Here is a 12,858-nt window from a genome sequence, read left to right as displayed (position 1 = left end):
GGAAATTTAATAACACGTCCTTTAAAAATATATATACATAATAATAAAATGAAGGCACAATAGAAAATTATGATTTTCGGAAAAAAAACTCTCCCGCAGAAAGATAATAATCAACCTAATTGACAACATGCTGATAAACAGATGCTTCCAGTTAATAATGAAAAAAATATAAGTAATCAGATGAAACTTATTTATGGCCTTCCAAAGGATTCTGTGCTTGCCACTTAACTTTTTAGCCTCTATATTGGAGAGATGCCGACTCCGTCGTAATGCGAAAGCCTTACATTTAGGTATCCTTCTCCACTATCCTCCTTTATCCTTCTACCCTACTTATCCTACTTTTTCTTCAACCAATAATCTCTCCATACCTTCGTTTCTTTTGGGTTTGTCCAAAATACATCAATATATTTTGGTTGATGAATGTGGTAAGCCTAGTGTTGATATCGAGTGCTGTTAATATTGAGATATTTATGCGAGGTTCTATCCGGAGTACGCTAATCATTCTACGATATACTCACGTTTAAAAAACCATATATGTCGTGAGTTGGACTTTTTGATGGTCCAAGTTTCTGCAGCGTAGGTAGCGATAGGAAAGGTAAGCGCCCTTACCAGGAGTAGTTTCGTGATTTTGGTTATATCCGTGTCTGTGCAGATTTTAGTAAATTTGTCAGAGTGAGTTGACAAAAATAAAGAATTGGAAAATACAAACTATGGACAGTGTTTGATAATTTAAGAAATGTTATCAAACCAAAACCACAAATTAAACCCTTTTCAAACATTTAAATTATTACATAAAACACTGGAAGGATCAAACCTTCCATAATCTTGGAAATGCTCAATTTGGGATTAAGACTTGTTTTCGTTGTAATTCTATATATTTTCCTAGCCAACAAAATGTTTTTAGATCTTTAAAAATTAGCAAAAAAAATTAGATTTAGAATGACTTTTGATGTATTGCCAAGTAAGTAAATTGAACGAAAATACATAACCAACTCAGACATTCAGCTTGTGATATATTTAACTACTAACAAAGTATTTTTTGTTACACATGTTATATAGTTTGCATAATGTTAAAGTATACAAATATACTAAATGACGGGGAAATTTAAACACTCATTATAAATTATATTACTGTTCACTATAACCTCTATTGGACACAACGATATTCTTGACTTCGATAACTGGTGGCCCAATTTTTATGAAAAGACTTGCAAGTTTCTTTAAAAAAAAGTTAATTTTTCTGTGTCCCAATTTAGACAATTCACATATTGCAGCAAAGTACCAGGCCAAGTATATAAAAAGCCTTATTTGCCATACATTTAAGTTGGTAAAACCAAATGTTATCCCTCAATTTCCTACCGACAAAACGTATACAGAACATGTCCCAATAAATGAAGCAAAGATAACTTTATTTTACGCTCAATCTCATTGTTAATAAATATTTCTAAACAGAATCAATATATGTAGTTTCAGAATTGTGTTTTTTTTTATTTGTGTGAAAGAACAGTACATGTACACTTTGCATATCTTTTTCTGGACTTTGTTTTAATCAATTTTATTTGGCTATTTAACAATAAATGTTGCTTTTATTTTTTTAAATGACAGTTTTGGAGATGTACTGCTCTTTTACTCACCGATTCAATTGCAAACTGCTGTCTGCCTTCAGCTGTTCAAAATTAAGCCCTGTCCATTGCCGAATGTTTCTAAGTGGACGCTCACAATGAGGCACCGACCCTCGCCCCGACCATAGGATCGTACCATCGATCGCCAGGTAAAATAAATGCATTATTTTAAATGCGAGCGTTCACTCTCACTGCTATGCTCTAGGCGAGGATACGATGCGATGGTTTCCGTTATGAACTTACCCTAAGCCACGAGAGTCTTTTTCTTTCTACTCCTCTCTTTCGCTCGATCTCTTCTTTCACTATTAGTTAAGCATATTGCTACTTATTATTTTTCAATACGTGATATTTTTCTGACTTCCACTGTGTTGAAAAGTGCTCGTTCCTTGCCTATTCTATGCAACACTTCTACGTTTGAGCTATGCCAAGTCCATGAAATCGTGAGAATTCTCCAGTAGATCCACCTTTCAAAGGCCTCCAATTTATTTACAGTTGATGTTTTAATAAGAGTCCACGTTTTAACTGCATACAGAAGAGTCAACCAGACGTAGGATTTTGATAAATGTAAATGAATTTCGAGTTTTATTCGAGTATCACATCAGAGTGTTTTGATTTTTTCGAAAGATTTTCTAGCCTGTTCTATTCTTGACCTTATTTCTAGAATGCTATTGATTTAACATCCCAGATACTTGACCTTGTTGACCTGTTCTAAAATGTGCCCATCTATTGTGCAAGATTGAGGTATCATTTTGGTATCATTTTCATACTGAATTGTTTACAGGCCGACTTCGTCCTGTCAATAAATCGTTGTAGACCCAAGTCGAAATCCGCTTTTAACACTAAATCATCGCCATATATGATGCTGTTGATATTCACCTTGAATCCGTCTGTGGAATCCTCCAGTGCCTCTTTAAATGAGAACTCGGAATATACATATATTAAACATCAGAGGTGATAAATCATATCTCTGTCTAACTGCTCTATTGTACTGAATACATATCAAAAAGACTTGGTGATAATGTACCATATGTGATTCTTCTTGAAAGATTCCTTGTACAGCAAACATGATTTCTTATTGCGCCGTCTCCTTTATAGATAAAGATTTCTGTGGATAAGCGGTCAAACCATATCCTCAGGTCTTTCAGCCACGAGTTCTGGCGTCTTCCAACTGATCTTTTGTCTTTTTGCCAAACATGACTAACAACAAAATATTGAGAAGAGTCAGCAAGAATAAAGAATTACTAAATACATTAAAATGGCTTATTATATTTATGTTTTGAAAAGAACTAGATATACCTAGAGATACCGCAGCTCATTTAAAAAAAAAGATTGAAGAATAATAGGATGTAGGAAGAAAAAAGTTTCTTGGCTGATAAACATTCGAGATTTGACCAAAATACGAGAAACGACCAATAATTCCTATATGGCTTATAAAAAAGATAGTCTACCAAGTCTTGTCGTGCTCCACATTTTATAAAAAGTTTTTGAGTTAAGCTGTCAGTTTGGATGGAGGTTACTTGATGGTCTGTGTGCGTATGTGTGTGAAAGATATGGCATGGAAACAAGTCTATCAGCCAAAGAATGTTTTATTTATGTTTAACGATATATTTTTTGTTATTGTTTGTTTTTATTTTCTAAATATATGTATAAGTTACTGAAGTTAGCAGTTGACAAAATGTGTGATAGACTTAACGGAAGCAAATATTTCATTTTAATAACAGTTTGAATTAATTTAGTAAATTTTTCTAAATATTTGTTGTGTCCAAAGAAAATATGGTTAAGATTTCCGTAAAAACTTAATATAATAATATCACAACTGTAGGATAGTGCCGGTAATATGCCAAGCTTAAATAAATGCGACGGAAATCGACCATGATTGGTTTTAGGTGAAATACACTTGCTGAGAAGAATTTGGTAGTCAAGTATTTGCATATGTATTGGAGTGGGAGTGGTAAAGTGGGATGTATCTGAAAATACGCATTTTGCGAGTTAAAGGAAAAGATGGACATATTAATTAAAATCAATGAAATATATGTGGTGGACAAATGACATCGCTAATGCAGTACACAACAAGAAACAAGCACATGAAAAGTGGCTGCAAACAAATGACCCAGATGACAGACAAACATATGCAAGATCAAAGAGAGAAGTAAAAAATCTACTAACTAAAGCAAAAAATGTTTCCTGGAAAAGTAAATACGAAAAACTTAACAAATTATAGGGTCAACAAGATCAAGAGAAGCATGGAAACGGTAAAAAACCTGAAAAAAACAGAAAAGAAGTAAGTAGAATAGATTTAATAGAAGAAAGAAATTTAATTTCATTTTTGTTGTCTACCCTGCAAGTGTTTCTGATATCGTTATCACTTGCACTACTTTTTGGTCTCTATTCAGCGATGTTATGTCACGATTGGCCTAACTACAGATTTATATAATTTGATGACTTTATTTCGAATAATTTCAGTTCCATTACATGCTCTACCATTTTATTTCCGATCTCTATTTTGCTTCTTGTTGGTTATTTTTTTTTTATATTTCTAGACTTTTTGTTTGTTATGGTGATGTTTTCATATTAAACTCATTAGCTTTATGTTGAAATAATGTAGCTTTCTCTTGTCTGTATTCTCCGCTATCACGACTGAGTCATCCGCATATTTTTATTTGTATATTTTTCATTTGACATCTTCCTTTCATTTTTTACTTTCTTTATTATCTTTTCCAATATGAGGTTAAATATTATTGGAACGAATGATCCTGATCCTGATGGAATATTTAGTTTAGTTTTCTTCCTTACTTATATATTTTCTATTAGTTTTATAGTATCCAATGGTTATTGCCTATTATATAGTGGATATATAGCGTCTGATAACGGTACTCTGTCAAATGCCTTTTATAAATCAACAAAGCACATATAAGCTAGTTTTTTGTATTCTACAGCTTTCTTACATCACAATGTAATTTTCGAGTTTTTAGTTGACGTCTATAGAGAAAAAAAATATTGACCCCACTGCATAATATATATCATCAAGATAAAATAACAATTGCATCGAGAATATAGAATTCATAGTTTTAATAGCTTGTCTGATAAACATAGATCGTCAGTATGAGGTTGAGTCATGAGATACTTCAATTCCAAGGTTGGCACTAACACCACCAACCTAGAACACGTTATGGAAAAGCATGTCACTGGTAAGAGAAATAACAAGGACGATTGCTTCATTTAACTGTGGTAACCATGACCTAATTATTGGAGAAACCTTATTCCCACATAAAACAATCCATAAAGTGTCATGGAAATCGCCAGCCAGCCACACTTACAATCAAGTCGACGAAAATAGACGAAAGGCAAGATAAAAACTGGAAACAGATTAGTACTGCCCTTGTAAAAATTTTGGGCTTAAAAAAATACCTAAATAAAGAGTAGATCACTAAAGAACAGCGGAACAAAATAGAACACCACAAACACATTAGAATCCATTACTGCAGAACTGCAGTAGAGGAAAAAAGGCAAGCTAGACTTAATCAATTTCAAAGAAACACCAGAAATGGCAGGGGAATTTATAACAAGAAGATGTTACAAGCGACTAGAATATGCGAATAAAAAAAACAGAGGCATCAAAAAAGCAAATACAAGAAATCCTAGAGACTAAAATTCTACAAAGAGTAAAAAAAGCACAGTTATTTAGAACAAAATTGACGATATGCAAAGACAAGGACGGATAACTACTATCAGAGAAGCAAAAAATTATAGAGAGGTGGAAAGGATACTGGAATTTGGAGACGGAGTTGTGAAGAAGTGTTTCAGATAATAAAAAAACTCAAAAACAATAAAGTTCCAGGGATGAACGGAATTTCGGCAGAAGTATTAAAACATGAATAATCCGAACTTTGGTAAATAATTCATTATTAAATAATATAAATATCAACCAATGAGCAAATGTCGGAGGAATGGGCAGTTGGCCTTATACACCCAATATATAAGAAAGGAGATAAAATGGAATTATAGGATGATAGGCCAATTACATTACTAAATGTATTATATAAAAATCTGTCTGGTATTATCTATAAGAGATGGTAAGAATACTCGAAGAATATAATCGGTGATAATCAAATAGATTCAAACCAAATAGAGCCACTACAGACAATATATTCACACTAAGAACGATTCAAGAAAAAGCTTATCAATGCGGCATAAAATGCAATATGTATATAGACTTTAAACAAGCTTTTGATAGTGTAAAAAGAGACAAAATGCTGGAAGATATTTGTAATCAAGGTATACCTAACAAATATATCATCATAAAAATGACGTTGCGGGGCTCAAAAGTCGCAGTTAGAGTAATGGAGAACTCCACAAAAAACTAAGTTCCTGTAGCTGGCTGTATACCATGTATCACAAAAAATTTGTTTAAAAATTCCTTTATAAAAAGGTATATATTAAAACACCCTATCGGGCTACATCAAGAACGTTTTCGGAATGAATATTCCATCATCAGTGTTATCTGGATGTACATGTTTTGAAACACTAAATACTTGGGTAAAAGCCCGTTAAATGTTGTTAAATTGAAATTGAGTTACATTATTTGATCTTATGTACTAGAATGTTTAAGTTACAACAGGAATTGGTAATATGGCAACGTAAGACTCCACTGGAGGTTGCTGGGACAAAGTGTCTACGAGGATTAGTTGATGGCAACTGATTGAAATGACAATAATCGTTGCCGTGACAAGTATTTAGTGGCTCAAAACATGTACATCCAGATAGTACTGATGATGGAATATTAATTCCGAAAACGTTCTGTGATGTAGCCCGATAGGGTGTTTTAATATATACCTTTTTATAAAGGAATTTTTAAATAATTTTTTTTAAGGGAGGACTGACCCCTATTTGACGTCAATGTGGGAGTGAGGTAGGGGACGCACTATCAACAATGCTGTTCAACCTAGTTCTTGTGGCCATCATCAGAAAAACTAATGTAATCGATCATATAAATACCAGATCAGTACAAGTTACTCCATATGCAGATGATGTAGATATTATTATTGGGAGCAAGCAATGACTAACAGAAGTGTTCAAGGAATTGATCCTGATGCACGAAAATAGGGCTTAAAAAAAAGCGAAACAAAACCAAGTACATAACTGTCAAAAGAACACCTGAAAATGAAAATAATGTCGCAATATACAACTATATCATCAACCGTGTGGATGTCTACACACCTTCACACGTATGTAGCGAAATTTATGCACGAATTTACTGTGCGAATCGTACATAATATGCTAATAAAAAATTGATGACATTGAAATTATTGGACAGAAGAACCAAAATAACTATCTGCATAACATTAATTAGACCCGTAGTAACCTATGGTTGTTAGACGTGGGTAATAATAAAAAAATATGAAACGCATTTCAAGACATTCTAGAGAAAAATACTGAGACGAGTATATGCACGGTGCAAGAGGAAAACGACACAAGTCATTTTGAACGCCAACGGGCTAACACAACATGCCCATGAGGTCAAAGCTTTTATAAAAAATCACAAAATTCCAAACTTCTTGATATATAATACAAAGCATCTATGGCACCATACATGGAGGAACTGCAATAAAAAGCATATTCAAGCACGTAGCATTAGCATAGCTAGCTGGAACGGTCCACTGAATGTTAGTGCCATTTACAGTCAACTACGGCACACAATAAGCAAACAGCAATATCAATACACTCAGAAATAGGTTTCTTGCTTGAGACGGCTATAATGCTAAACACACTTACTGGGGAGCTAGAATAATAAATCTTAAAGGCAGACAACTGTATATGGCAATAAATAGTAAAAATCTTAGACATATATCAGCATGAACCTACATAGTGGCCAACCAATCTCAATAGAACTTAAGACTTGGTCGATTTTTGTGTTACTAAGGAAATTCCACCCAAACTTCGGACAGTACAATCTTGTTTTGAATTGTCGTCCAACCACTGTCCTATCATAGTTACGATATCTATAGAAATTCTTGTGAATAAATATCCACCATTTCTAGGTAATAAATTTACGAATTGGGAAATCTTTCGAAATATTATTGATCACAAATTGGATAGAGAAATACCTCTAAAAAGGCACGGCGATATAGACGAATCTGTTGAACAATTTACTAAAATATTACAAGAGGTAGCTTGGCAATCATCACCAACCAGACCGTTGGAAACTAAACTACAACACCTGCCTAATAAAATCGAAGAAAAGATTACAGAAAAGCGAAGGTTATGGAAAATATGGCAGAGAATACGTCCGTCTCAGGATAAAACTGCATTAAACCAAGTTACCGCCCAATTAAAAATTCTTCTAAATAATCATAAGGTATTCAGTATTACCTGAAAACTCGACCTTAATTAACCAACTCTCCTATTCAAAAAGGTAATGTAAGATGGGATTAAAGCAACAAAGAAGCCGAAGCGTTTGCCAATCATCTGGTGAATGTATTCCAACCATATGCTTAATTAACCAACTCTTCTATTTAAATAGATAATGGAAGATGGGCTAAAAGCAACAAAGAAGAAGCCGAAGAGTTTGCCAATCATCTGGTGAGTGTATTCCAGCCAAAGCCTCCAGATAACAACAGCCTTGACATAACAAACAATACCCAAAAGTTTTTAGAATCACCGTATTAGGTTGGACTACCCTTGCGACCTGATTACCGCTAAAATTCTCAAAGAACTTCCGAAAAACTACTGTTGGTTAGGTTACAACCAATTCTTGTAGAACGCCAACTAATAACTAACCAGTTTGGATTAAGACAACAACATGTCACCACTGGGCAAATACATAAAGTTTGTAATTTTATTCATGAAGCTTCGAAGAGAGGAAAAACTGTTCAGCAAACATTTTTGGATATTTCTCAAGATGTTGATAAAGTTTGGCACACCTGTCTACTCTACAAACTTAAAAAGTCGTTTCCTTAAATTATTTCCTTATCCTCAAGTCCTACCTGCTTGATCGGCACTTCTTAATAAGGCATTACAATATGTACACAAGTCTAAATCAAATCAAAGCAGGAGTTCCACGGGGTAGTGTTCTGGAACTTGTTCTCTATCTGATATTTACAGCTGATCTACCTACGAGCAACGATATTATCACAGGAACTTAGGCAGAGGATAAATACAATTTGAGCTTCACATCCAAACTCCAACGTTGCTTTCCAGTTTCTACAGATCAATCTTAACAAAATAAAAATTTGGCTGAGACAGTGGAGAATAAAAGTAAACGAGAGCAAGTTAATTCAAATTACATTCACTAGTAGAAAAAATACATGCCCACTAGTGTCTTTAAATAATCAAGAGTTACAACAAAAAAACCATGTCAAATACCTGGGTATGCAACTCGACAAGCGGCTAACATGGAAGAAGCATACTTTGCTTCCATACCAGCTTTACTGGTTACGAGGTAAAAGATCACAACTATCTCTACATAACAAGGTATTATTGTATCAGTCATAAAACCAGTATGAGATTTAGCTGTGGAGATCTGCGTCCAGGTCTAATGTAGATTTCTTGGAAATGTTGTAATCAAAAGTCCTACACTCCATTAAAAATGCACAATGGTATGTACCTAATCAGTTCATTGTGCATGACCTTCAAGTTAAGACTATTAAAGAAGATATCACAAATTGCTCCCAAAAATGTGCTCTGAAGCTTGAAAACCATCCTAACAATCTTACAACAAACCTTATGAGATCACTAAAATATCGAAGACTATAGCTACACCCTCCCAGTGATCTTTCAACAAGATTATTAAACAGAGTTATTTTTATATTTTTTGTGCAGATAAAGGAATTTTGTGCAGAATAGGAAATTGTCATGGGACAACTTCTTGGATGTTACTTGTAAAAGAATTACACAATTTACTTATTGTAATATTATTAAAAATTAATTGAATGTAGGGCACAACATTGTAAGATTTGCTAAAAGGCAGAGATTGTCATGACTGGGACATATCCAGAGATAAGAAGATACCAAATCAACAAAGAAAATATTACAATGGAAGCCGATAGGAAGAAAAAAAACGGAAGATCCAGAATGAGATGGTTGGATGACATGGAAGACGACATGAATATTATGAATGTAAGACAATGAAGAAGAAGTGCACAAAAGAGGTCTGAATGTAGCAAAAGTAGCAAAATTATTGCACTTATTTCCAATGGGAACCGTACATATTATGCTAATAAAAGATCACATCGAAATTATTTAAGGAAAGAACCAAAATAATTATCTGCAGAACATTAATTAGACCGGTAGTAACCTATAGTTGTTAGACCTGGGTAATGATAAAAAAGATGAAACGCAACTCAAGACATTCAAGAGAAAGATACTGAGAAAAGTATGAGGCACTGTGCAAAAGGAAAACGACACAAAGAATAAGCAAAAACGAGGATATTATTGAATTGGCCACAAATGAAGAAAAAGAAGAATTGAAGTTAGTGGTAGTATATTAAGATTTTTTAGAAGTTCATCCAATATTAAAGTAAATTACAAATACAATGGATCTCCTCATGGAAGACTTATATTGCTGTTAACGATATCTGCTGTTACTATTTTCTGGGAGAAATCAAAAGATGCTAGTGTTTTATAAACTTTTTGAATACTTATTGTGTCATATGTTTTCATAAAATCAATTAGTAAGATGTTTAATGATAGATTAAACTCATATAAGCTACTCAATATATGTTTCATTGTAAAAATTTGGTTATATTAACAATATGTTTATCCTAAAGCCAAAGTAGTTCAATATGTCATAGGTACATAAAGAATATCGGATACATGATATTAAGGAATTGATAATAAAAATAAACATCAGAAAAATCTAAAAATTTAGAAGAAAAACTGTAAAGATAATAAATATGAATTTAAAAAATTAAAAAAAAAGAAATTGTGTGAATCAGAAAATATTCTGTGTCTATTCAGAAAAAATATTATACCAGTTATAATATTTAAAATAAAAAAAAGAAAGCATTATAAAAGCCTCAATATTGTGGTAAAATAAACACAATGAAATATCTTAAAATACGAAAACATAACCTCAAATATCACGTACAATCTTTTTTCAGTTCTATAAATAAAGAACAAGGTTTCTTAGTGTATGTAAAAATAAAATGTTGCCAACATAACCTGATCCCCTTTCCTAATAAGCCAAATCATACATTTCAATAATTTTTAGAATAGATTCAGAGAAAAAATTAAAAGAATTAAAGTTTTTTGGGTTTTAATAAATAAACTTTTGTTCCCCAGATTTTTAAGCCCAACTGATAGTGGCATAAATTAAGTGACAATAGAAAACTATGTAAAATTGATAAAAACTTAATTAATTTCATAAATTAGTCAAGGCATTTCATATCAAATATCTATTTGAAGAACAGTTTCAGAACAATATCATATAAAATTTAAAAAAAAAACTATCTAGACTTTAGTAGAAATTCGTTCATAATTAAAAAAGTATTAATTTTGACTCTAAGACATTTTTGTTAATGTGAATTTTATTAATTGACTCTTCTGTATAGCCTTCACCTGCTACCGAAAAAGTGTCATCCCTCGATTATTAGAAATGAGTGAAGTTCTTTAACTATTATACAGATTACACTATTATACTAACAGATGACCTAAAAATCTAGTTTCGTATCTTTAAATATTTCTATTATTTTATATTGTACTCTTATAACTTGGTGAGATCAAAAAACTATTTATAAAATTTAAATAAAAGTGTTTTATCTATCATTTAAAGAATTTTTAATAGCTATTGTCATAAATATTGATGATTTTTTAAGAAGTATACTCACTATACTTTTTGCGACCGAATCGCAGTATCAAAATCAAAATTGCTATTCAATGGAATTCAGGTTTTTTTAATGTTTTGTTTTAGGCAATAATTAATTATTTTTGTGTTTAATAAAACCATGTGACAGGTTTATACTGGCGAATTATTTTTAATATGAGGTATGTCATAAATTATGAATGTACAATTTGTATTAAAATTGTTCAATATATCAATTTTTTGCATATCAAAAGGACATAGAAACATTTTTCAATATTAAAAAAAGTATCAATTTAGCAAAAACTGTAAAAACAATGACAAATGGCAACTTTTTGGAATGAAGTTAAATTTTTTAGAGATAAAAATACATTACACTTGGCAACATGGTGAAAAGTAGGTTGCATTCCTATTTAAAAATAGTAGGAAAAATATTGGACAAAAATAGACGGTACAAATTGTAAAAACTTAAAAGATTATGAAAATTTCAGTTTAGATCATCGGTTAATAAAAGTTTGAAAAAATGGATAATCTAAGGGTACTATTTTTGAATTTAAAAAATGTGTTTTTTGCTATTATTAGATCAAATACTTTTTAACTGTACAAAAATTAGGTTTAGTTGACAGAAAAAATACCGACCAGTGGCAGGTGGCTGTCTTACCACTATAATCCAAAAATCACTTTAAAAAACACTTCACATTTTTCACAAAATTAAAATCGATCTTAAAAAGATACACAGAATATCACAATTCCTTAAAAATCTTGAAACGTGATCTCGGATGACGAAGTTGATCTTATTTTTACCTCAAGCCTAGAAAGAGCTGTCAGATCCGCGCTGTATTCGATGCTGACGTCAGCACTGCCTCCTGCAGCTCCGGATGAACGGTACGAGTATTTGGAGGTCCTCGCCACAGAGGAAGAAGCCATCTTCAAGATATTTTTTTACTTTTTTGTTAATGTATTGTCGTGTCGTTGGTGCACTGACCGTCGAAAATTTCAGTATTGAAATCCGCGTGCCTGCGCCGCCTGACAGTGGTGGCAGAGTCGTTCGTATATGAGCGTCGAGACGTCCACCGTCGGAATAAAGTTGGGCGCTCGGTCGGCACATGCGTTGTAGACGTCGTACGCAGGGGGCTCTGCGCATCTGTGACTCACATTTTTCGGTTATTTTTACAGATTTTTTATGCATTTTATGCATTTACCTAGCTGGTAGTGATTTGTACGATTTCTGGAATCTCTCATATTCGTATACAGGGTATCTTTTATTTAACTCATCGCTTACAATACAAATAAATGAGCCTTAATAAAATTATGTCTGATATGAAGCACGTAGGAAGGATTTTAAGTAAACTCAATTGGTTTTTCGTCTTTTTAGTATTGAATGTAAAATTTTTCAATAGGCTCATATTGTTGTTTTTCAAATCTCATTGTGCTTAGTAT

At 32.6% G+C, this 12,858-nt stretch overlaps 1 protein-coding gene across 1 annotated transcript in view; it reads right to left on the bottom strand.

Annotated features, from left to right (window-relative positions):
* The window catches only part of LOC140450388 (paramyosin, long form-like), a 94,911-nt gene extending 82,407 nt beyond the window's left edge, over nt 1–12,504 (bottom strand). Inside the window, exon 1 of the mRNA XM_072543986.1 lies at nt 12,223–12,504. Within this exon, the coding sequence (XP_072400087.1) occupies nt 12,223–12,345 (123 nt within the window). The 5' untranslated portion in view covers nt 12,346–12,504. The remainder of the gene's footprint in view (nt 1–12,222) is intronic.
* Between the last annotated feature and the right edge of the window lie 354 nt (nt 12,505–12,858).

The sequence above is a fragment of the Diabrotica undecimpunctata genome, chromosome 9 (assembly GCF_040954645.1).
Source record: "Diabrotica undecimpunctata isolate CICGRU chromosome 9, icDiaUnde3, whole genome shotgun sequence".
In the NCBI taxonomy this organism is placed as follows: domain Eukaryota; kingdom Metazoa; phylum Arthropoda; class Insecta; order Coleoptera; family Chrysomelidae; genus Diabrotica; species Diabrotica undecimpunctata.
The sequence above is the reverse complement of the archived record's forward strand: the minus strand, read 5'-3'. Positions and strand labels throughout refer to the sequence as shown.